A 26,760-nucleotide genomic window follows, 5' to 3' on the forward strand; every position below is an offset into this window, starting at 1 on the left:
ATAACAATTTAATTGTATTTTATTAACCTATGTAATCGAAGGGCAACGACTGAGTTTCTTACTAACTAGTACACACACACACACACACATACAGACGCGTCAGCCGAAAGATGTTCACTGCATGCATGCATGCATTTTTTTTATAGAATAGGAAGGAGGACGAGTATATGGGCCACCTGATGTTAAGCGGTCACCAACGCCCATAATGAGGGGGAATGTACGATGAGCTCTCACTCACACATAGTAGACGTAGACCGAACCTAAAAAACAGTATTAAATAAACGCATGAAAAAAAATACGCAGGGTGGTGCTTTTTAGCTGGTCTGGGTAGGTACCACCCACTCATCATTATATATTCTACCGCATACCGATATTCCACCGCAAAACAGCAGTACTTGGTATCGTTGTGTTCCGGTTTGAAGGGCGAATGAGCCAGTGCACCTACAGGCAGAAGGGATAAAACCATTTTAGTAACCAAGAACGGTGGCGCATTGGCGATGGAAGGGATGGTTAATAATTTTTTTAGTGCCAATGTCTATGTGTGGTGGTGAACAATTCTAATATTAAACAAAAAATATCGGGCCACCTTTCTCAAGAGGCCTGTCTCATAATGTGGGCCGAATGTACGATGAGCCAGTCTTAGAAGTCATAAACAGAACCTTATAATAAATAAACGCATTAAAAAGTAAGCAGGAGAGAATTTTCGACAAAAAAATCTAATAACGTTTTATTGGAAAGACCTGGGATTTGAACCGAGAATCTCAGGGTCTGCAGCCACTAGACCAACCAGTCACTGATCACTTTACTGTATGAGCGATTCGATTGGCGAATATTTATGCCTGTTTAAAAAATGCACGGGATAAAATCCTTAGTTTACGAGTACGAAGTCGGGGCGGGCTGCTAGCATACAAATAATTATGATATACATATACCACATACTATTTAATGAATGAAAGGAATATTAGTTGTTTTATAAAAAAATTAATTGTAGTTTAAAATAAAACACAATATTCAACTATAAAGTATAATTTATTAAAGCATTACATACTAGTTACGACTGTTGAAATGTCCAACGTTGGCCTAATTGGCCATAAAAATTCAAAATGTTGGCATTAACAATGGTTTTCTATGTAGCGGCATCGTATGCTTTGAAGTTATGAAAATAATCTTACAAATTATTCCATTATCAAACAGTCAAATTCGATATCTTCCGAAAAATCTCCGTAACAAATTCCGTATTGACAATAAACCAGAATAAATATCCTTGTATTATAGTCCGAACGACTCTGTCCAAAAGCTCCATTCTGCAAACACGGAAACAATTATTTACAAAGCAATTTTTAAATTAGCAGTCTAATCTAATCAATCTAACTAAGCATCACAGTACACAGTAACAGCCTGTGAATGCCACTGCTGGGCTGAGGCCTCCTCTCCCTTTTTGAAGAAAAGGTTTCGGAGCTTATTCTACCACGCTGCCCCAATGCGGCTTAGTGGGATACACATGTGGCAGAATTTCAATGAAATTAGACACATACAGGTTTCCCGATGTTTTCCTTCACCGTCAAGCACAAGATAAATTATAATCACAAATTAAGCACATGAAAATTCGGTGACGCTTGCTCGGGTTTGAACCCACGATTATCGGTTAAGATTCATTCGTTCTTTCCACTGGGTCATCTCCGCTTCATCTAAGCATCAGTTGCGAGTGAAATGGGATATATAACATAACATCTTAGTTTCCAATATTGGTGGCACATTGGCCATGCAACGATTAATATTTCTTACAGCTCCAATATCTATGAACGGAATTGACCATTGACATAAAAAAAATCACAATCTTTATGTTTTTAACTATCAGGGGAGAATGTACTTGTACATATTTAAAAACGTGGATACGAATCTCATTTTATAATTTATGAGGTTGTTGGTTTTTATTTCTATAAAATTAACATTCTACTATTTTTATTAACATTCATATTAAGCCATACAAATAATAAATTAGCAAATATTGTTAATAATGATCGTGTGAGTTCGTCGCAAGAATAAAATAATGCGTAATTTATGTACATATATAATAACAATAGTTTTACCTTCTAAAATGCGCCTTAGCTTTAGGTAGGTTTTCCATTCTTTCGTTTAAAATAAACTCCTTCCCACCTATGCAGGCATTTCTGAAAAACTCTTCCGGAATAATTGTCTCCATTTCGTAGTAGAACGGTACTTTGTCTTCGTTTTTGATCCTAGAGCGAAGTTCAAGGATATTTTTGTTTGTAAACGTCCATTGCTGTGTCACGAAGTATTGAAGAGCTAGATTAGCTACGTATATGCGGCGTTGCACTTTAACGAGCCTGTTGAAGAACAATATAGTATATATATTAAAATGTGTATTAATCTTCGCAGCTTCGCCGTTGTTTTTGTAGAATGGAGGCAAGTGAAGGTTATATAATTTACTATGTACGAAGTCGTTTTATGTACTCCTGTAGGCAAAATTTCTTGATGATCGGTTGAGTAGTTAAGATGTAAAAATATAAGAAACAAATAAACGAAATTTCGCAATTATAATATTGGAATTTAAGAACCTTCATGTTACAGGATTAATTTGATGGTAGGGCTTTATGCGAGCCAGTCTGGGTAGCTATAGCAGTCATCTCATATTCTACCGCCAATTTTTAATACTGAACTTTTCCTATTACTTTGTCTTTAGATAACTTAATTACATCTACATCTTACATTGGCTTATTTCCAGTAATTCGAAGAACCAAGTCTACCAGGATTGCTGGTAACAAGTGTAGGAAGAGTACCTGAAAATAAATACTTGCAATATGAATCGAACGACGCGATGTGATGTAAGTAATAACCAGGTAATTTTGATTGATTGTGAAGAAGTGAAACTATTCTGATAGAAATAATTGCATCACACTAAAATTACCTACATTAATGCCAAAATGTTGCCTTCATCATATTGCTTACTGCTGAATAAGCTGTAAGCGTAAGTAGCGAAAGACTCAGTGGTTAAGAGATGTTATTTGCAAATCCCCAATAAGATTTAGGTAACAGCGAGCCAATTACTGTTTTCAAGCATACACCATAAATTAAAAGATCTTCCAACTTAATAAAATCTAGTCATATACACCTAGGACAGACATTTGTGTGCATGAACATGTCTGTTTGTTCTGAGTCTGGGTGTAATTATCTATGTAAGTATGTATTTACAAATGAAAAGTAGTATATATCAGTTGTCTGGTTCCCATAGCACAAGCTCTGCTTAGTTTGGGATCAGATGGCCGTGTGTGAATAATATCCCAGGATATTAAATCAATAATGGATACTAGTTTAGCTGTTTTACAGAACACCAGGCTCTCGCGCGGACCGATGCAGTACCTAGTAGTAAATACTATTAACTAAATTGAAATATAAGAATTAGGAGGAGAGTAACCTTCCAAGTTCGAGACTCCAGGTTTCTTCTGAGAATTTTCGAACTAAAAACCCAATAACTGACTGAAAAAATGACTTTTGATTGAGCCGACCTGGAATTTGAACCCAAAACCTCAGGGTCTGCAGCCTTATATCTAGCCACTAGACCAACGCGACCGACCTTAACACTTTGAAATCATGAGAAAAGAAATATAATTGAAATATTAAATAACGGCGAAGAATAAAATATTGTTAACATATCATCAGTATGTGTGCGTGTGTGGGTGCGCGTGTTTTTGTGTATTTGCGCGTGTGTATGTTTGTTGTTTTGAAGGCAATGGGTCAGACTTTTATAGATAGAGAGAACAAAATAATTCTTCTGTTTCGGAGTTCGAGTGATTTTGCTACCACGATTAAATTGCTGCCTTAAAACGAATCTTAGAGAGTGGCCTTAATAAAGCTACAAGAGTCAAATCGAGTTAAAAGCTTGTTGTTCTTTTTACCTTTAAGTAGTACTCAAGCTGTGATCGCGTGACTGACCCTCCAACGGACCACAGCATTCCCTCCAACGGGATCTCACGGACGATGCAGTTCTTCCCGAAGTCAACTATTTCACCGATGGTCATCGTTTTCATGTGGCTGGTAGAACAGTTATATACCTCTATATCGTCTGTAGGTTCCAATCTAAAATATATTTAAATATGTATGAATAAATACTATAATATAAGATTACCGAAAAAAAAGTTTCAGATTTCATCCGCGTTCCTTATGTATTATTGTTATTTTTCCTCTATAGTCATTGTATATTCAACTATATACTATTAATGTATTAATTCTTACTGAGTTAACTGACAGAATTTACTCATACATAGCCTTGAGGTGGACTGTAAATCTTACGAAAGATATCAAGATGAGATCAAAGACAATTTTGTCTCGCGAAGCGTTCTCGTTTTTATGCTTTTTCTACTTACAAGGACCAATAATACTTTTTTTCTTGTATTTGCGACTCCTTAGTCGTCTGTGCCTTTGGTGTATCTTATATTAAATTTATTTTCATGTTAAATGTTTCAGTTGCTTATTGGCGTTTTATATCAATTACGCACAAAGAAATTTGGCAACTCATTTCTATGTCGCACTTCCAAAAAATGGAATTCCTTACCAGCTCACGTGTTCCCCTTCTCTTACAACCCGGGTTCCTTCAAATGAGGCGTAAAGAGGCATCTTGCGGGCCGGCAAGGCGGGGGCGGCTAGTGCAGAACATTCTTCCCGTCTGTACTGGCCGTCGTCGCATTTGGACTCTACTACCACTTACCATCAGGTGGAGTAGAGGCATTTGCCCTCCCAGCTAATATTAAAAAGAAAAAATCATGACTTACTTTTTAACACCTCTCGCCCAGGCTCCAGCAATAAAAGCCTTAATAGCAACATCAACAGGTATATAATCGGAGAGTATATCTGGATCCGTATATAGAGTTCGTAGAATTCCTGAAAAAAAAATATCTATATTTTACATAAAATATTAAGGCGGACGGGCTAATCGGCTAACCGAAGGTAAGTCACATCCGGTTATAGTCATTGGCGATGTAAGAAATATTGGGAACTAAGATGTTATGTCCCTTGTGCTTGTTGTTACACTGGCTCATCCACACTTCAAAGTAGAACACAACAATATTAAGTATTGCTATCTATGGATGAGTGTGGTAGCTACCAAAATTGGCTCTCACAGAGCCGTACCACCAAGTAATGCAGAGGATATATTTCAAAGATCAGACATTTCTTGAATCCAATTACGTCTTACTATCTCTTTCTGAATTACAATTCTTTTACATAGTGACTGAATTCAAGACGTTATTTTTTATCATAAGATTAATTCGAAATAATGATAAACCTCCTTACTTAAAAACTTCGTTTAGCGAGTCATTAGTCAAACGATGCTGTCTTCTTCTTTCGAATGTCAAATCAATGATGACAGAAAGAGATAAATCAGTGTTTCACAAAACAGCCGCTCAACAACGTTTGTAAATAAGGTCGATTTTTTTTTTTGATATTAATGTTTATAAAAAGTGGTAATTTGTTAGCTTTATTAAAGTGACATTGTCTCTTCAAGCGCAGAGTTAACTTAATTTACAATTTTGATGACGCATTAAGTCAATAATAAAAAAATCTCACCTTTTCCACTAGCCACCAAAATACCAACTGGCCCATTTAAGTTTTCAACCCACCCCACCAATGGTTCGCTAGCGCTTGATATCACTGAAAATAAGTTTTCAAGTTAATAAATAGTTTGTAAAAAAATCAAAATCTATTCAGGCATTTAAGTTATTTATTTAAAATAGGTATATAAATGGCAAGTGGCTGATGGTAAGTCATCGCCCATAGACATTGGTGATGTAAGAAATATTCACCATCCCTTGCATCGCCAATGCGCCACCAACTTTGGAAACAAGGATTAGGGAACTAAGGTATTACGTTCCTTTGTGGTTATGATTAGCTAACGCCGCCACACACATTTTTTTTTATTATAATTACTTTTCATAACCACTAATTGCGATATATCAGATTTTCATTATTTTTGGATGCCCAAGATTAATAAACATGGTCAAAGACATAATATTATGTGCGTGGGATGTGTCGCGTTGAAAGAACACGCGCATTGTACGTAATTAACGATAGATAACATAGACATATATATGACATTTGCATACCAATTATGCTCAAAATGAATTTATATATTGCTCCTGTAAGAACTACAATAGGAAGTTTATTGACTTGGACATGTTTTCTTGTACGCTCAATACATTTAAAAAAAGAGTTTGTGTGTATTTGTTAACTTAGTCAATGTTTTTATTTTATCTATTTAATTTTTATTATATATTATTGTTTTTCTGTTGTTAACTGTTTAAATCTTCATAATTATTATTTATAATTTACAAAATTGCTTGTTTACTGTCATACATGAATTAGTTTTAAGTGGAAACTTGATTGGTGTGTGAACGAGTTAATTTGTTGTGTGTAAATGTGGTGTATACTGTGTGTTTAACAAATATAATAAAAAAAAAATCTTATGTTTGTTGTGGCGGGATTTTTACCATTGTAACATCAAAAATGAACCTAAAACTTTGCAAATAAATAATTTGAATTTGGCTAAGTTTTCCGAACAGTAGGGATATGGATAAGAACAAACTCGAAACACCGTAGAAAACGATGGTGTAATGTCAGAAAGTGCTATGCACACTGACCATTATATTCATATCATTTCAAGAACACACATACTAGTACATCAACATAAGTCGGTTGGCAACATTTCATTCGGCGAGTAATGAAGTGAGTTCTTACAGAATCTTACAGTTGACAACTTGTTACGGAATATTATGTAATTAATATATTTGATTTAGGATGTTAGAAAATTAATAGATTTGATTCTCACCAATCGATGGTCTCATAATGACGATAGGCAGTTTGCCTTTCTGTTCGGTCATTACGTGTTCCGCCAGTTGCTTCGTGAACACATACGTATTAGGCAATTCTCCTAAATATCTGAAAAAAATATTTTTACTGCTATCCACATTCTCATTGCAAAATCGTATTTTACACGTAGGAATGAAACGAATTTCGACGCTTCGAGGTTCTTGCTAATAAAGATTACCCCTATAATATTTTTTTTCATAATATTAATATAAAAAAACGATCGGCATATACACAAAATTCACAACAAAAAATTACGATAATAGGAGGCTAGTACAGTGTGATAGTCCATTTGAGGCATTTACAACAATACAACTAAAAAAAACTGCACTTACATAATATATACTACAATTATAATGCTAACATTACGTTCCACGTAAATTAATGAAGGTAGAAATATATAACACGGTAGCATGCGCAAGCGATCCCGTGGCGCTCTTCTTTAGGTGAAATGGTACCACTGGTTTTTTAGTAGCTATTCCGATATTCGGGGCGCACTTGGCGCCACTGTTCCCGTGGGGGAATCGCGTAATGCGTTTTTCCAGCGTTAAATAATAAAAAAGGTAGAAGGAATTAACAATGATAGAATGACTTTTTTTAAGAAAAATATAATGTGTTCATATATTTAAAAATTGGTTTCCAAACCAAAATACCCACCGCGTCCGCTAAATCAACTTCGTTTAATTATATTTAAATAATAATATTTTTCTTCAATAAATAAGTTGATATCCATCTAATTTTAGTTTGCGTAAACCTTATAGAATGGTTTCATATGAATCGGTGTTTTAAACGAAATTGATACTTATAGTAGACGAAATAGATGAAAAGAGAGACAAAAATTGCGTGCAGTTATATACATACTTAGGTGTTAGGACATTCAACGTGTGATCGTCTACATTTTCGCAAATATTCAAAGTTTCCCTCCAATCAGCGAATGCGGGATAAATAACTTCGTCTATCTGTTTCCTATTTGTATTTGCGTAGGACGTTGACACGTGCACAAGGACCTTAAACACAAAGATAGGCATCAAATATATAACTACACTAATAACAGCCTGTGAATGTCCCACTGCTGGGCTAAGCCTCCTCTCCCATTTTGAAGAGGTTTGGAGCTTATTCCACATACATATAGACAAATGTACAAATACACACAAAAATGAATCGAGTAAAAAATAATTGTTCTTAGCAATAATGAGTTTACTTCGGTATTAAATAAGTAACAAAACATCTACACTAGAATCTACGCTGAACTAGGAGGCCTGTAACAGCTGAAATTGTGTAAAATCCTCAGCTTTTATTATCAAACTGTAATCATACGGCGAAATTAAGGTTAAGATTAACGTTTTTTAATTCCACTTAACAGAAAAGTTTGTTCAACTGTATTGTAACTGTATTATAGAAGTGCCAATTAAGCCAACATTGGCACCAACGTTACATTAAACTGTCTCAACTACAAGTTTGAAATATGTTAGTTTGTTTCTCGATTCGTATGAGAGCCGTTGGTTTTGCTCGTGATCTCTCCAGTCCTAACAGACAATTAGATTGGAAGACGAAAACGTCTGTGTTTATAATATGTTACATCGATTCTAACAGTTTTCCAGATTGTCCAATAGATAGTTTTCACATCATCTTCCTCTTTAGTCATGAATATCATCATGATAGTCCAAAAAAATTGGTGTCACTTAGTAATTTGTATCGGTGATGAAGTAATGCTGTGAGTATAACTAATACCTACTTCCAGATTCCTTATGTCCTTAGCCAGTTCCACAATTTCTCTGGTTCCTCGTAGATTCAGTCTAGCAGCCACTTTTAACGAGTCATCAAATCTGTAATACATCAATTGATAATCGTATAACAACATAACATGTAGCACACAAATTCACACACACAAACTCACACAGTACAGTACATTAAAGCCTGTGAATGTCCCACTGCTGGGCTAAGGCCTCCTCTCCCTTTTTGAGGCGAAGGTTTGGAGCTTATTGCAACACGTTGCTCCAATGCGGGTTGGTGGAATACACACGTGGCAGAATTTCAGTGAAATTAGACACATGCAGGTTTCTCACGGTGTTGTCCTTCACCAGCAAGCACGAGATGAATTATAATCACAAATTAAGCTCATGAAAATTCAGTGGTGCTTGCCGGGGTTTGAACCTACGATCATCGGTTAAGATTCACGCGTTCTTACCACTGGGCCATCTCGACTAGGTAGGCAAATAGTAAGGCAAATTCACACACAACAAAGTTAATATTGTGCTGTGTGTGTACTTAAAAAAATAGACCAATATTTCAATGAACACAAATTAACAGCTTTTCAATCCTGGATAATACGAATCATTAAAGTTTATTATTATTTATTTGCACATATAAACTCTTATAACTTAAACTTCATATGCCGCAATTCCAGTCAAGTTGCGCGAACTATCAACTTTTTGCGCATTAACACGTGGAATTGCGTTTGTTCGGGTAAACGACTTTATTAAGTAATATGGTTTTTACCTGACACTAGCAGCAACGTGGAAAAGTATGTTCGTTCTGTTAATAATCAAGGTTCTATCTTCATCTGATATACCTGGAAAACCAAGAAAGGTTTCAGGTAAATTAGAATGAAAAAAATGAAAATGTTTTACTTGTTTGTACGGCTTTATGCAAGCCCGTAAGCGCTTTATGCAAGTCTGGGTAGGTACCGCGTACTCATTAGATTTTCTCCCGCTATACAGTAATACTTAGTGATGTTGTGTTCCGGTTTGAAAGGTGAATAAGTCATTGAAATTACAGACACAAGGGAGATAACATCTTAGTTCCCCATAATATTTCTTCTAGTTCCAATATTTATGGGCGGTGGTGACCACTTACCATTAGGTTAGGCCCGTCCGCCTACCTATTTCATAAAAGAATAAAAAATAATAATTTATAGCATTATTCTTTATTAACTTAATATTTCTACTTAAAGAACAATTTAAGTTTTATTGTGTAAAGACAAAATATATGATTTGTTTTCCTTTGATAAAAAAAGGATATATGAATACAAAAGTGACGTACCGTATTTATTTTTAAAGACACAAAAAATGTTCGTTGACTATATTAAATAGTAAAAAAAATATGTCACGGTGCAAATATATTTAAATACGTATCATATATGATGACAATGATAGTTATGGTTTTAGTTTTACCAGTTAATAACAGTCAGATTAGTTAAAAATCATCCATTACTTTGGTTTGATTACATTTATTACATTCTATAAAAAGTTTTCACGCCTTTGTAAGTTGGGGGAGGGCAGTGTTACCCTATATCCTTTTCTGCATTCCTGACATACCTGCATAACCTGCATACATGACTTATGCAAAATTTCATCACGTGTGTTTTGTTTATTACAAAATACATGTTTTCGTTTATATTATTAGTAAGGAAGTATGGTTTTCAATCTTACCTAGTCCAATTTCACTCGCGTCCCCAGCGATAAAAAACACTTTCTCCTGGAATATATCCGGTTTTTCTTTTCTTAGACGATCAAAACACTGAAAAATGATTTTACATAAATAATTCGAAAACAGCAAACAGCTTGTTGAATGTAAGCCAATACATAAATCTGTTTAACAATAAATAAGACATATTTATTCTGAGCAAGAGTAAATATATGTTTATTTTTTCTTTAGTTATTTACTTTGTTGAACAACTTGAATTGTGGCGTCAGTTAAACAATTTGATCATTTGATAAAATTAATATTTTGATATTTAAAAAATTAGTAGCTCTATCTCGAAATTTATTAGAAATATTGAAAACAGTTTCAATTAAAAATTATAGATTATAAACATTCCTGAAAGGTTTTGTTAACATATTATTTATTTATATATATATATTTTTATATTTGCCGGGAGGGCAAATGACTCTACTCCACCTGATGGTAAGTGGTAATAGAGTCCAAACGCGACGACGGCCAGTACAGACGGGAAAAACGTTCTGCACTAGCCGCCTTCGCCTTTCCGGCCCTTAAGATGCCTCTTCACGCCTCGTTTGAAGGAACCCGGGTTGTTAGAGGAGGGGAACACGTGAGCTGGTAAGGAATTCCATTTTTTGGAAGTGCGACAAAGAAAGGAGTTGCCAAATTTCTTATATATAAGCAATGGAATAGTTATTTTACAAAACAAAACTTATGTTTTTTAAATAGACATAAATAAATAGCCCATAGATATTGGCATTGTAAGGAATATTAACCATCCCTTACATCGCCAATGCGCTACCAACCTATGAAACTAAGATGTTGTATGACAACAATATTAGTATTGCTGCTTGGCTACCTTTACTACCCAGACGGGCTTGCACAAAGCCCTACCACCAAGAAAATGTGATGCATGAAAAAAATGAAGGCAAGAACATACTCACTTTAGAAGCATATATATCAGCCAGTCTGTCTTCCGGTTTTACACCTTTTTTATTCCTCAGCAAAAGATAGATTCTATCTAGATCTGAACAGGAGTAAAGCAATTTCTCCACCAAAACTTTCCCCATGAAGCCTGAAATAAGTTAATTAAGGTAACAACATTATACAATACAGTTACGTCTTTGCTCAAAAGTGTTTGGTCTTTTGCGAAGAATATATTATAGTGCACAAATGTGTACGCAAACACAAGTGTACTCTCTAATCCCTAACGGCCTTATTTATAAACTTTATTTAACGATTGCTTCGTTAAACACTGATGCCAGAAAAATATCTCTCGTCATTATTGATTTGACATTGAAACTCTGAAAACTTTCTCGCTTTGGTACTTCCTTCTGCTTAACTACGGTCTAACAGAAGGAGAGGATCGCTTTCCATGATTTTTCGTTGTTGTTGTTGTTTGCGGACTCCAATAATGAAACCAGACTCCATAAAACCTAAGCATATATTACCGGCCCGATTTGACTTGGGATTTGAAGCTTTGTCATTTTACAGGACCAAACACCATCGGTTTGGTTTTTACTAAGAGGACGCACTAGAAAATGAAATTACGTTCATCAAATATATATAATTAAATTTGGAAATCAACGAATACTAACGCCTAGCTTGTTTATATCATACCTATATAATTTACATTATATCAAATACTCAAATCTATGAGTAATATGCAATGAGATTGTTTTTGTTTGGTATTAATTTTAAATTCATTCGATGTTAAAAGTAAAATTATTTATGAATACGGAATGTCGGATTTTTACATCTTATAATTAAACAATGATTCTCACGAATTGTATTGAATAATAAATATTTTTTTTCAGCCTTTTGCCGTCCACTGCTGGACGAAAGCCTCCCCCATAGAACGCCAACCATCCCGATAAATATTGAATAATAAATATTAATATGAATATACATAATTTTGATTTAAATAAGGGGCGCACCCATCAGTTTCAATATTATAAGTAGCTCTTTTTTTATGAAAACAGTTAATATCAGCTATTGATATCATTTGACTAGGATTATTTATTGACGATTTATAGGCTTAATAAAATAATTTAACTAAAATTTGTTCGTGAAATTGTAAACAAAAATGACGTCACAAATTCTAATATGTGAAAACGAGTGACAGCTTGTCAATTCTTTGGAAAGTATCGTATTTGAATATAATGGTCCCAAAAATATTTCCGTTTGTTCTCGACAAGACAAGAAACGTTTTAATTTTAGAATAAATATTTATCGTTAAATAATTAAATCGTATGTGTGTGATGATCAATGACATTGGAGCTATTCTGAACTCAATACATAGGGAATTGTCAATTGGATCATGAATCCTTTTTAACCTTCAAAAATAGAAGAGTTTCTCAATTAGACTGTATTTTTTTATTTGCATTAACTCAGAACTCAGATTTCTGAATCGATTAGACTAATTATCTTTTTGTTTGGTAAAGTATACATCCGGTTTGAACCAATTAAAATTTAAAGAAATAAAAAAAACCCCTACGTGGGAAAATTATAAGGTTATATAACGTCATCTTTTTTTCTGGTAAATGTCATTTACCAGAAAAAGATGGCGAATTAATTTCTAGAGTCAATATAATTAAAGATCTTTGTGTTTTTATTGATTCTAAGGTGCTTTTCGATGAACATTTTTTTTTTAATTGTCCGGGATGGCAAATGACTCTACTCCACCTGTGGTAGTAGAGTCCAAACGCGACGACGGGCAGTACAGTCGGGAAGAATGTTCTGTACTAGCCGTCACCGTCACATGTCGGTTATATGGCTGATAAGGCTAAACGGATGCTTGGTTTTGTGCAAAGAATCTCTAATTAATTTAAGCATCCGCCACGCTTATCTTACTATATATTGCTTTTGATCCATTTTAGAGTATACTTCTTCTATATGAAATCCTCAGTATACAAATCACATATTTTATAAAATTGAACGTATACATAACCGTTTTATTAAAGTCCTTATCACAAAACTTATAATAAAAATACGAATTTTGTTATACCAATGTCGGCCATTGACCGACGTATTCAAAGAGAACTGGTCCTCTTATATACAATCATAAATAATTATATAGATTCATCCTATTTACTCTCTAAATTGATTTTCATCTTCCGCGTATCAATTCTAAGCGTAAGGAAACATTCTAATCAATTAATTGATAATTTTATCCATTACATATAAGCCTTGTACTTTCTTATGTGTTAGTAAATCATTGGAAACTTTTATTGGTAATGATTTTTTAATATTTGTTTGTTTAAGGAATTTATTATATACTATTTGTTTCATTATAAATACAAATTAATAAATAGGGGAAGAAATTTTTTATTGGCTTGAATTTAGTTTGAAGTCGGTTTTGTTTTTTAAGCAGATAATTATTTAAAGTCGATTAATAAGTTATTTCTTTAAGGGCATTTCGTTTACCTGATCCTCCAGTGATGAAAATCGTTTTTCCCTTGTAATATTCCTGTATAGATGGCACATTTTCAAGGTCACGATCATCTAAAAAACCCATGTTTTCTCCCTGAAACAATTAAAAATAAATGTAGCAAGAACAACCGAGCAAATTGGCAAATAAGCCACCTCACGGTAAGTTGTCGTCACAGCCATTGTCATTGTAGGAAATATTAATTATTTCTTACATCATCAATTCACCACCAAACATGAGAACTAAGAATTTACGTTTTACCTGTAGGTACGCTTCCCCACTCACCCTTTAAACTAGAACACACCATTCCTTAGAAGAAGGCGAAAAATGTTGGTAGGATACAAAGATGGGACTGCACAAAGCCGTACCACCAAACCCACTTCCTATCACACTTATATTGAAAACGACTTACGGTGATACGTTATTTTGCTTTACAATTATTTAACTTTATCAAATGTTTTATCATTTTCGGACATTTCACGTACAAATTACACAACAAAGTATACAAGTATACACACGTATTTGCATTAACAGATTATAGATACGAAGCAAATTGATTGAATTGCGCGAGAAGACGTCTAATGTCCTTGAATTTAAATGAATTTATATAACATTAAACGCATCTAATCGTAAAAGCTAAGCATGTTAACAAGTGGGAAACATTCTACCAAATGGTATTACTTCAAAATATACTATACAAATGAGTTATATAAATTAAATTAATACTTTAAGAGGGTTTAAATTAATTGGCACGATTCACTAGGTCGGACTATGTGCAAGCCCTTAGGAAGACAAACAGTTATGACATATACAATAATATTTATCACATTAAAAAAAATGGTAGGTAAGTAAAATCGACTCATTAGATATTCTACCGTAAATCAGCAATAAGTATTATTGTTTTTCGGTTTTGAGGGTAGTGAGATAGTTAGACGGTATCTTAGTTTAGCCCATTGTCGGAACGCATTATCATTATTTATAATTTCAGGAAAACATAGTGTTTTATCTAAACAATTTTGACTGCTCCTACACATACATCAGCACATTGTAGCTTTCACAATCAGCTTACAATTAAATACGCAAAACTTAATTATTAATTGCTACACGATAAAAATCAAAAACCATTCTAGCGGTTTCTGATAGATTTGCACAGTCCAAAAGAGTTTTTCATGATAACACTAGAACTCACTAAACAAATAAGAAGAAGAAAATCGGTTGACTACCCGAAGAATATAAGCTACTGAACTGTCTTGCCGTTGTGTTGTTGTCTATTCATATATCGATTAATCATTCGCCAATGACGTCACCGCAAAATTAAAATGGTGAATGACATATGTCTCTATCATGTATATTAAATTGGAGCGAAGTATACTCCGGAGTCTTGGCGAATGAGAGCTGGGCCGTTCACACTAAACCGAAAATACGCTGTATCGCTGTGCGTATAATACTACAAGTGTCTACTACTCGCTGCGGACACTGATTGCTAAGCAGAACCGTTGGTCAGCCACTCGCTCAGCTTACGGATAGTGAACGAAAAATGAACTGTGTATCAACGTTCACACTAAGGCTAAAAATGAGCATTATAATATAGCATTAATATAGCATTTTTTTTTTAAATAACTATAATAAAATATATTTTTTTTTTTAATTTAATTTTGTGATATTTTAAAACTTTGTGTTATATTGAAATGTTAAATTGTATTTTCTGTAATAATGTTATTAGTTATGTCAATGTTATTGATTATTATGTAATGTTTTATTGAATTTATTATTATTGTTTTTTAATTTAAATCTTGATATACTACAATTATTATATTTTGCATGATGTGATAGCCTATAATTAAAAGGACATTTAAGTTATTGTTAATAGTTTGATAATGAAATGAATGTAATAATGTTTTCTTTTGTTGGTTATCCAAATAATAACCGTAACCGTAACAGCCTGTGAATGTCCCACTGCTGGGCTAAAGGCCTCCTCTCCTCTTTTTGAGGAGAAGGTTTGGAGCTTATTCCACCACGCTGCTCCAATGCGGGTTGGTAGAATTCACATGTGGCAGAATTTCAGTGAAATTAGACACATGCAGGTTTCCTCACGATGTTTTCCTTCACCGTAAAGCACGAGATGAATTATAATCACAAATTAAGCACATGAAAATTCAGTGGTGCTTGCCCGGGTTTGAACCCACGATCATCGGTTAAGATTCACGCGTTCTTACCACAGGGCCATCTCGGCTTCATATCCAAATAATAATAAAATAATAATAATAAAATAAAAAAAATGACTAGATCCAATACAATTCCCTCAAGCAATGGAGTCACGAGAAATGCACGGCTTATGAGAGAAATGACATATTTCTGTGTGACAACTGCACGGATGACTGATTACTTGAATTTTTTATTATTCTCTCCTTTATTTACCAATGTTTTCTTTCTATATTATTCGGTAATTGTTCCTTTATTAATAATAAGTTAAATAAATACTGTTTGAAACTCAATAATGTTTTTTTATCTATCTGTATTGGTTCCCTCCCATAGCCCGCCAAAGATTAAGGTATTCACTTTGCCCGGCCTTCCCCTAAGTGTTATTTTAAGCATTTCCGAATGTATTGTCAGCGGAGATTAAAAAAAGGTATTTTCTCGTATAGAGTATACGAGAAATAATCTAAAAATATATTATTGAGATAGCTTAGGCTAAACAAAGCTGTCGAAATGTTAGTTTTAGTTCATTAATTAACAAAATAAATTTTAAAATTCAATTCAAAGTTTACAGTTTTTTTGAATCTGTTTTTAAACATCATGAAATAGTAGCCGCCATATTATTACGTCATACGTCTTTGTTTGCTAGAAATTCTCAACTGTCGACTGATTATTTTGCTTCATTATTTTTGTAACCAGCACATTTACACAGCCGACTGACGTCAAGACCGTTGTCTACTGTGTCCAATGTTTTGTCAAATTAAAGTTTAAAATTTATATATGCACATTTGACACCGATTATTATGGATTGAATATATATTTTTTTATTACTTTATTAATAATATAGAATCTAATTGAGACACTTTTAAAAAACAAAAGACAAGTAGTTCAAGAAACAATTGAAATCAATCGTAACAATCAAAGTTCAATATACAGCGACCTAAATGTTTCAAATACAGCTGATACATATTTAACTATATACACTGTATATAGTTAAATATACTCAAATATACACTGATCAGATATTCTACAGCAAAACAGCAGTATTTGTTATTGTTGTGTTCCGGTTTAAATGGTGAGTGAGCCAGTGTAATTAGAGGCACAAGGGACATAACATTTTAGTTCCCAAGGTTGGTGGCGCATTAGTGATGTAAGCGATGATTAAAATTTCTTACAATGCCAATGTCTACGAGCGTTGGTGACCACTTACCATCAGGTGGCCTATATGCTTGTCCGCCTTCCTATTCTATAAATATATATATATATATATATATATATATATATATATATATATATATATATATATATATAAATGATAAAATACTGTGTCTGTTACGCCAGTGAACTTGATGTTTTTTAATATGAAGCTTGAACACCTGACCTCTAAGGGTAAAAACCAATAGTACATTATATAAACATATGCTATGTATAAATAAATATACAACAATTCTTTATATTTACCTTAATAATCAAACGAACCCAAACGACAAGTTATTTATCAACTTTATAGAATGCGTCGTGTTTTATATCGACCTCAATTATATACCAAATCATTGGCTGTCTCTTTCTTCCTCAAATACACACATATATTCCGTCTTTCTTGCACAACTAGTTACGTCACGTGTCAATAGATCATGCAATGATCTTAGCGTACCATAAGTTTCACATGAAATGCTATCGTTTTCATAAATATAACAATAACTTGGAAAAAACTTATTTTCTCAAGACAATTTCTACTGACACAATATAACGCTGACTTTAAGGTAGATCGTCTTTTGTAACATCTTTTATTTTGTTTTATTTGTTGTTGATTGAAGGGTGAGTGAGCCAGTGTAACTGTAGCCACAAGGGAGATAACATCTTCACAAGGTTGGTGTTGGATGGTTAGTAATTATTACACTTAGAAAATAAAAATGACACTAACTTGTAGATTCTCAAAAAAACTACCACCGTCGCGAAAATGAAAATATCTTGGCCTGAGAAGAATTTAAAGAAAAGCAACAGGACAATTTTTTAATTCACTTTTTTTATTTGTCTACAAATTTGATATAACAAAGAAATAGGCAGGAGGCTATCGTTTCATTCGCATGAACTTACTAAGTGTATTTTTGCACTCATGTTTCATTTGCCTATAACTGGCTATATGATAAATTAGGTAACATAAATCAAGGCAGGACATCAGTAAGACATGTCTTTTAGCTCTCATATGAGTTTCCTTTTGGCTGACTATCAGTACTCGATCCCTCAAAGGTAATGGTGTCAAAGTAAGTCAGTAAAATTTTGCTGTTGCAATACACAGATACAGAAAGAAAATACTGACTAAACAAAATAATGTAATGCTTATACGGCATTGGATCACTACATACAAAGCCTTTGTCGTGTCTGTCTGTCTGAACGCGGTAAGCACAAAACCTACGGAACGGATTTTCATACGGTTTTCACCAATGGACAGAGAAGAGATGAGGGATTAGGTGTATAATATATTGTGAATTTGTGAAAATTATCTGAAATATTACGATAATGTCGAAGATGTCGGAAAAAATCTTTGACTGAGCTTTACTGAGGTGCCGTTACCATTTGAGTTATATGTTTGACCATATAAAAATTTTATGTTGACCATTATTTAACAAAAGAACGTGAATTTCACGCTTCACTTCACGTCAACGATCCAAATTTAAAGCGCTTGAAACTGCAAAGCGTACACCTACTTATATATTAATATTATACAATTAAACCTAAAAATAATAATCTACACGCGCTACAACTTTGAGTATAAATTTTACATATATTAGTTTAGAGGTCAGTTAGGCATTCCAAAAAAAAATTATAGTAAATTGTCTATGGTTTCAGCTCAATATCTTCGATTAATTAGATAAGTGTATAGAATAGGAAGACGGACGAGAATATAGGCCACCTGATAGTAAGTGGTCATCAACGCCCATAGACATTGGCATTGTAAGAAATTTTAACCATCGCTTACATAGCCAATGCGCCACCAACCTTGGAAACTAAGATGTTATGTCCCTTGAGCCTGCAATAACACTGGCTCACTCACTCTTTAAACTGGAACACAACAATACCAAGTACAGGTGTTTTGCGGTAGAATATCTAATGTATGTATGGTACCTACCCAGACGAGTTGCACAGCCACTACAATCACTATATGAAAATAATTATATACATAAATATATCTCTTTATCTCTAAAACACATTAATTAAAACAAGAAAAAACATCTAAATTTTCTGCCAGCAGTATATTACGTTCAGCACACAATGACAAAAATAAATGCATTAAATATATATATATAATAAAATTCTAAAACTTACCTAAATTCCAATAAAAATCCCTTGGAACCACAACAATTATTTATACTTCTAATATAAAGCAGTTAACAATTTTACTTACAACTAGCTTCGTATAAGTCATAAGTCACACTTAACAATTCTTTACCAATTGCCTTAACAATGGACTACTGTTTAAAAATGACATTTATATTCGACGAGCAACAGCTGACTGTTGCCGTTCAATATATTTATATGACGTATTTTTAATTAAAATTTATATAATTAATATATAAACAAAAAATTAATTAAATATATAAGTAATTAGGTCTTAATTATACAACAAAAAACATAATAAATAAGATTAATAATGATTTTGTTGTATAATTTTTTAATATTACGGAACGGGCAAATGGGCCTCCTGATTATAAGTCGCCTACACACGTTGGAGTCGTAAAAAATATTAACCATTCCTCATATCGCCAATGCGCCACCAACCTTGGGAACTAAGATGTTATGTCCCTTGTGATTCTAGTTCCACTGGTTCACTCATCCTCCAATCTGGAACGCAATAATACTAAGTATTGCCGTTTAGCGGTAGAATATCTGATGCGGGGTATATCTACCCAGGGGCCAATTCTACTAACAAATTGTCACTTTATCGCATTAAATCGAAGCGTAATCGTTGACGTTTATTCGTTTTCCTATTCTTTAATTTAATTGTCGGCTGTTGACATAGTTAGCAATTAAGTTTGGTTTTGACACCACGGTTTATGTTAACATCATATCGGTTCGGTTCCGATCCGAATAAATATAGAATAGTCAAAGTTGGATTGGAATTGAATTGGAAACGTACCGTAATCGTTATAGATTAGTAGAATTTGAATCAAACGGTATGGGCTAACCTCTACCGTTAATAGTATTGTGTCGTCAGCACTTCGCCTTTTTAGTTGTACTTCATATTTGGCATGATGACGAAATCATAACAATTTCTTATTAGATTATTATAATGCATTGATCAGTCAGTACAGTGTACTCAAATAATTGTGACGTGTCTTAAATAAAAACATATTATATCTTCGGTCTTTGAGTATTGACTAACCTCATACCTGATTCCGTCTCTGAATAATATACGCCTAAGTATCTCAAGATAGCGTACACGCTAAAGTATACTTCCGAACATTATTAAAACCGTTTATAGTTAACTAATTTTGTACAATACTTTTTGCGTGTTTAATTTAAAGTTAAAGTTTCGTAATTTACAGAAACAAACCGCTAATATCTACTACTAACTAATATTAATAATAAATATATCTACTTAGTTATATATTTCATTAATAAATTAACACAATTTCTTTTTTTTATTATTTCAACTACAGTCAGTAAAAAATTTACAACCAGCACCGGTGCGGAAATAATTATCAAGCGCTTGTGTTTTGATCTTACCTCACTTACCTCAATACATTGATTTAAGTAGATACTGTGAAACAAATTATTTACATTAGAATTATTTACATCAAGGACGTAAATAAATATATTTAAAAAGAAAACATAATTAAAAAAAATACCTATTACCTAACATGAACCATCATATCAGCCGAAAGACGTCCACTGCTGGACAAAGGCCTCCCCAAAGGATTTCCACGTTGGCCGGTCTTGCGCTGCCCGCATCCAACGGCTTCCCGCGACTCGTTCTAAGTTGTCGGTCCACCTTGTAGGGGGCCTGCCCACGCTGCATCTTCCGGTTCGTGGTCGCCACTCGAGAACCTTTCTGCCCCGGCGGCCGTCGGTTCTGCGAGCAATGTGCCCCGCCCACTGCCACTTCAATTTAGCAATTCTTCGGGCTATGTCGGTTACTTTGGTTCGCCTGCGGATTTCATCATTACTGATTCGATCTCGCAGAGAAACTCCGAGCATAGCCCTCTCCAGTGCCCTTTGAGTGACCTTGAGCCTTCTTATGAGGCCCATTGTGAGCGACCACGTCTCTGATCCATAAGTCATCACTGTCAACACACATTGATCGAAGACTTTCGACTTGAGACACTGCGGTATTTGGGATGAGAAGATATCATGTAGCTTCCCGAACGCTGCCCAGCCGAGTTGAATTCGACGATTGACCTCTTTCTCGAAGTTGGACCTACCTAGTTGGATGGTCTGACCTAAGTAGACATAGTTGTCTACAACTTCGAGTGCAGTATTTCCAACCTTGACTTGAATGGGTGCAACATGGATATTCGACATGATTTTCGTCTTGTCCATGTTCATTTTTAGACCCACTTGTTGGAAAAACCCTGCTGAGGTCATCGAGCATAGTGCCGAGGTCTTCCAAGGTCTCAGCCATAATTACAATGTCATCGGCAAATCGAAGATGAGTGGTGTACTCGCCGTTGATATTGATGCCAAGTCCGTTCCAGTCCAGAAGCTTGAAAACATCTTCCAATGCAGCAGTAAACAGTTTCGGAGATGGGCCTGTAATTCTTCAGAAGGCTTTTATCACCCTTCTTAAAGAAAAGTACCACCACACTTCTGTGCCATGCCTTTGGTGTTTGACCTTTGGCTATGACGGAGTTAAAAAGCCTCTGAAGAGCCCTGAAGATCGTGTACCACCCGCCTTCAGAAGCTCGGCTGTAATACCATCATCACCAGGTGCCTTGTTGTTTTTGAGTTGTTCGAGAGCCATTCTAATCTCGAAAAGACTGACGTCCTGAAAATCTTCAGTGTAGTTTTGGGCTAGTCTTGCTCTGGGATCTGCAGCATGACTACTGACAGGTGATTGAGCTGTCGTGTACAGCTGACCGTAGAACTTCTCAACCTCTTCCAACAGCTCAGATCTTGACGTGACTATTCTGCCATCCTCAGTTTTCGGCCTTCTCAGTTGGCTCTGCCCAACAGACAGATCTCTGGCGAACACTTTAGAGCCTTTGTTCCGCTCGATGGCCTCTTTAATGCGCATTGTATTAAATTGGCGAGTGTCGCGAGTCAGAGACTTTGAAATCTGTCTGTTGATCAGCCGATAGCTGGGGAAGTCAGAATCATTTTCCGTCTTTCTTCCATAAGCCGTAGGGTAGAGGCAGAGATCTTTTTGGTTCCTTTTGTACGGCTGGTCTTGAAGGTCTTAGACCCAGCCGTACGGACAGTTTCCACAAACCTATCGTTGTATGTGTCCACTTCCTTGCAGTATGCTAGGTAATCGAATCGGTTTTGGAGTTCGAACATGGATATACACGTGTTAATATTTTTTTTTAATTACAACGGGTATTTTACTTTAACATACGTATAAATAACTTGTCCTATTGTATATACGTGATATTACATATTTATAAATCGTATCGTTCCCGTGTCGTGAAGCTTGAAGGTCTAAGTGATGTAATACTCATTGATTACTATGCGTTTTATAGTATTGCTTATTAAGCGAACGTGATGGTGCATATGTCGACTGTTTTTCTTTAAATAAAACATTATTCAACAACAAAGTTTTAGATACAAATATCATAACCTATTTTTAAACTTTTTAATTATTCACTTGATTCTTGTAATAGATTTTTAAGTCTATATTTTGACAATTCTAGACCTTTCGAAGGCCTCAGAATTCGATTCAGTCCTACTAATATCATATTTTTTTTACTCTTAATAAGCCAGCGTTTGACCGTTGACTTGCCTAATGCTAAGTCGGTCTAGGATGTAGCACGCTTGCCTAGAGGAAACCTGTTTACTCAGGATTTGAAGGCCTACGTTACGACCAACGTAGTACCTATCAAGAAAGAATGTTTGTTACTCAAACACACTAAAACGACTGAACAGATCTTGATCTGCCTCGCAAATATTAACTTAAGGCATTTATTGTGAAAACACAGATATTTATTTCAATTTTATTTAGATTTTGATGTAATTTGTAATGAAGATAGCTTATACACTTAACACATAGCTTAACATCTGTCCCCTTCACACGTGGGCTTATTGTTTCACGTCAAAGCAGACCTCATCATTGCTTCGCTAAAAAATATCGTAAATATTTGTTGATGAAGCTAATTTAAAAATAAAGACTTATTGCTTATACGTGTTTCCATTAATTTTTACTAGATGGCGTTAAGCCTTTAGTACCATGCATCTGTTTCAGTCTAGCCAAATCCGCGGCTTTTCCAGCGTGGAATTCAGAAAATCCTTTAAAATCTCAATGTTCGTATACATATATAAAAAATTTTGTTTATTAGTTAGGAGAGGTAGTCTAAATAAATAAACACGGTAGCATGCTCCTCGTTAAAACGGAAAGGGTACTGCTTGTTTTTTATGTGGGAATTCCGGTGTTCGGCGAGCCCCACATACCCGTTCCCATTGGGGAAACGCGTAACGCATTTTTCCAGCGATAAAGAGTCTAAATAAAGGACCGTTTTCATTTTGGTTACTCGCAAATATTAACTTTAGGCATTTATTGTGAAACCACAATTATTATTACAATTTTATTTATTTGAATAAATGTAGAGGTAAGTCTGACATGGTGAACATTAAAGATCCGTACGTGAATTTTAAATTATTAAAAACTAAACCCATACTTTGGAATACTCCTTTTAATAATACATGTTATTTGTATTTTTAATTTTGGCCGTTTTGAATATTACCCCGGACAAACAGAAACAAGCCTTTTTCCATTTTTATCTGACTGATAAAATTCGATATTACGGTTTCGGTAATCGCAAATGAAATAAAATTAAAAAGATGAGTTCGAAATCACAGACCGACATTACAATTTTATTTATTAGTTAATATAATTTTTTTCGTATATTCTTGAAATGTTATGATTATTATGGTCAATATCGCATATCACTTTCTGACATTTCACGACCGTTTTCTGCGGTGAGTTTCTAGTTTGTTCTTACAGAATAGCTATACAAAATTACCATTTTAATTTCATATATTTTGATTTAAATTTTATATACACAAAGAAACATGATCATATCTCTACACTCCATAGTCAGAACAGCGGGCTTTGTCAAATGAATTCGATTCGAGACGAAGTGATTTATATCGTCTTTCGTCAATCTTTTTTATAATATGGGTAGACTATCCTGCAAATGGGCCACCTCGTGGTAAATGGCCCAACCACCCAGCAACCTAAAAATAATAACCATTCCTTTGTTATAATAACCTTGGTTACTAAGGTTATGTCTTGAGCCTGTTACACTGACTCATTCACCTCTCAAACGCAACAAAACTACAGTAGAATATAAGTAACCTTCAGACCGATTTCAGCCACGGCGGCCACTCACAAAAGAGATTAGCCAACTGCGCAGGAGATATTATAGTGCACAAGTGTGTGCGCAAACACAGGTGCACTCTCTATTCCCTAGCTCTCATAATCCGATGGGACGGCAATCCGACACAACCGGAAAGAGTCTAGACGCAAGAGCAATCGCTTTACGTGTTACGTGTAATGCTTAAGTCATTTTAAAATATTTTGGTATACAAATGAATGTTATATATTCGCTAATATATAACGTGTCCGTAGAATGTTTTCCTCTTCATCTTAAGTCAGAATCTAAGATTCTTATCACTAAATTAAACCTGGATTTATGCATAGGCCGTACCTACTAGGCACAATATTATAATTTCATTCTAACCGCATTGGAATGAGAGGGGGTGCTCAAATGTCAAACGGCACTAGGCTTTTATACATAGACGAATGATAAAATATATTTAATAATAATAATAATTCATTTATTTAAGTAACAAGCCTCATATGCAAAATTACAAGCAAAATAAAATAAACACTTCTATCTACTACTTACATTATTTAAAACATGTTATATAAAACCTATTTTATGTTGACAAACGTCAACGATGACGTGATATTTTCATGTAAACATTTCTAAGAAATATACTCGATAAATATTTTTATTTATAATTTATATATAAATAAGTTATACAAAAAAAATCATGGCCAAGAAAGATAAAAATAAAAAGGCGAGTTCGATTGTATGATAATAATAGTAGAGAAAAGTAATTAAGAGCCAGTCAATGTCCCACCACTTAAGTCTCCCCTCTTCTTAGAGAAGGCTTGGAGCGAATTCCACCACGCTACTCCATGCGTGATAGATACTAATATGATTTTCATCCATTCAACATGTCTCTTCACAATGTTTGCATTCATCGCTTAGTATGAAATGAATTGTAAGCACAAATTAAATATTTGAACCCGTGGTCTTCGTTTACGATTCACATGGCAATCTCGGTTGATTTGACTGCCTCGTTGGTCTAGTGGCTTGATGTAAGACCGCAGACCCGGAAGTCCTGGGTTCAATTCACAGGTCGGGCCAATAAAAAGTTATTGGGTTTTTCTATCTGAAAAATCTCTCAGATTAAGTTAATACTACTTATTTTTGTTTCAGGACGAAAAGAATGATTCGCCAGGTATAATATTATATAAATATTTATAATTTATAAACTTTTTTTGGTTTATTTTTAATATATAATCAAAGTAGATAAACTGGCTAATCGCCCACTTAACCATCCACAAACCTTGACTAAGATATGTCCCTTATGCCTGTAGTTACACTGGCTCACTCACCCGCCTGTGATTCTAGAGACTTGGACAAAGTGATACCTCAAAGTGATCTTCACTTTGTGATATCCTCAAGTATATACTTACTTGTGCTTATAAGGAAAACATTGTGAGGTAGATTGACCGAATCTTCTCAAGAAGAGGGCAGCCCTTAGTGAGATATACTAACCAATTCCTTATTTGTTCAGTTCAGTAGAGACTAGGCCAGTTGTAATTCTCCATTTTGTTTGTTAAACAATGGTTCAAAGTGCGTATAACTAATTTACATAGAATGAACTATGATTTTGACCGCGGTGATTGAACTTGACTCATTTATAAATATGTATTAAATATTTGATTTAATGTCCTATAGACATTGCTATAATACAATTGATAGACAATTTCGAACAGACAGTCATAGGAACTGTCGATAGAAGTGAAAACTTGAAACTGTTAAATATATTTGTCCAATTTCCACATATTATATAGCTATTTATTCATCAAAATACACAGTATGTCGCAAACTCGCTACGAAATATAAATACAGCTTCATTTAAATAAATAATAATTAAAATACACATATAATTTGTGTATACTGTTTGTATTTACTTAAATTTCAATCATTATTATCCTCATATATTTCCACAATGCTTAAATTATTTGTACGTTCAACGATTTCATTATACTAACATTAGCATGTCGGTGACGCGCAGCCACCAGTATATCCTCTACGATAAACCAGCGCAACGCAAAGAAGTTTTCACTTAATAATAAATTAATATATTTTTTTAAACAACATATATTTAAATACAATATTAATGCTCTTAGAAGGGGAAAATAAACTTTTAATATTTCTTTATAGAATAGGTAAGCGGACTAGCATATGGGCCACTTGATGGTAAGTGGTCACCAACGCCCAGACATTGCCATTGTAGGAAATGTTAACCATCGCTTACATCGCCAATGCGCAACCAACCTTGGGAACCAATATGTTATG

At 34.3% G+C, this 26,760-nt stretch overlaps 2 protein-coding genes across 6 annotated transcripts in view; one reads left to right on the top strand and one right to left on the bottom strand.

The window, feature by feature from the left end:
- Window positions 1-1,010: 1,010 nt before the first annotated feature.
- On the bottom strand, window positions 1,011-19,376 carry LOC126778853 (fatty acyl-CoA reductase 1-like). 5 transcript variants are annotated; one of them, XM_050502569.1, is made up of 14 exons: window positions 19,274-19,376; window positions 13,747-13,846; window positions 11,265-11,395; window positions 10,311-10,398; window positions 9,379-9,451; window positions 8,615-8,705; window positions 7,741-7,886; window positions 6,842-6,951; window positions 5,584-5,667; window positions 4,791-4,899; window positions 3,918-4,098; window positions 2,731-2,801; window positions 2,091-2,348; window positions 1,011-1,304 (listed from the first exon to the last, which is right to left on the bottom strand). In XM_050502569.1, exons 2-14 carry the CDS (start codon window positions 13,835-13,837, stop codon window positions 1,187-1,189), a joined length of 1,551 nt encoding a protein of 516 aa, XP_050358526.1. In that variant the 5' UTR covers window positions 13,838-13,846; window positions 19,274-19,376; the 3' UTR covers window positions 1,011-1,186. The 5 variants fall into 5 exon arrangements, with proteins under 5 accessions (XP_050358526.1, XP_050358529.1, XP_050358528.1 ...); XM_050502572.1 differs by lacking the exon at window positions 19,274-19,376 and adding an exon at window positions 17,408-17,431; XM_050502571.1 differs by lacking the exon at window positions 19,274-19,376 and adding an exon at window positions 14,940-14,963.
- A 6,243-nt stretch (window positions 19,377-25,619) lies between these two features.
- Window positions 25,620-26,760, top strand: part of LOC126778825 (dynein axonemal intermediate chain 7-like) — a 36,827-nt gene continuing 35,686 nt past the window's right edge. The window contains exon 1 of the mRNA XM_050502526.1: window positions 25,620-25,633. The gene's annotated coding sequence lies outside the window, so the exon portion shown is untranslated. The remainder of the gene's footprint in view (window positions 25,634-26,760) is intronic.

Source organism: Nymphalis io, chromosome 27 (genome assembly GCF_905147045.1).
Source record: "Nymphalis io chromosome 27, ilAglIoxx1.1, whole genome shotgun sequence".
NCBI classification, from domain to species: Eukaryota; Metazoa; Arthropoda; class Insecta; order Lepidoptera; family Nymphalidae; genus Nymphalis; species Nymphalis io.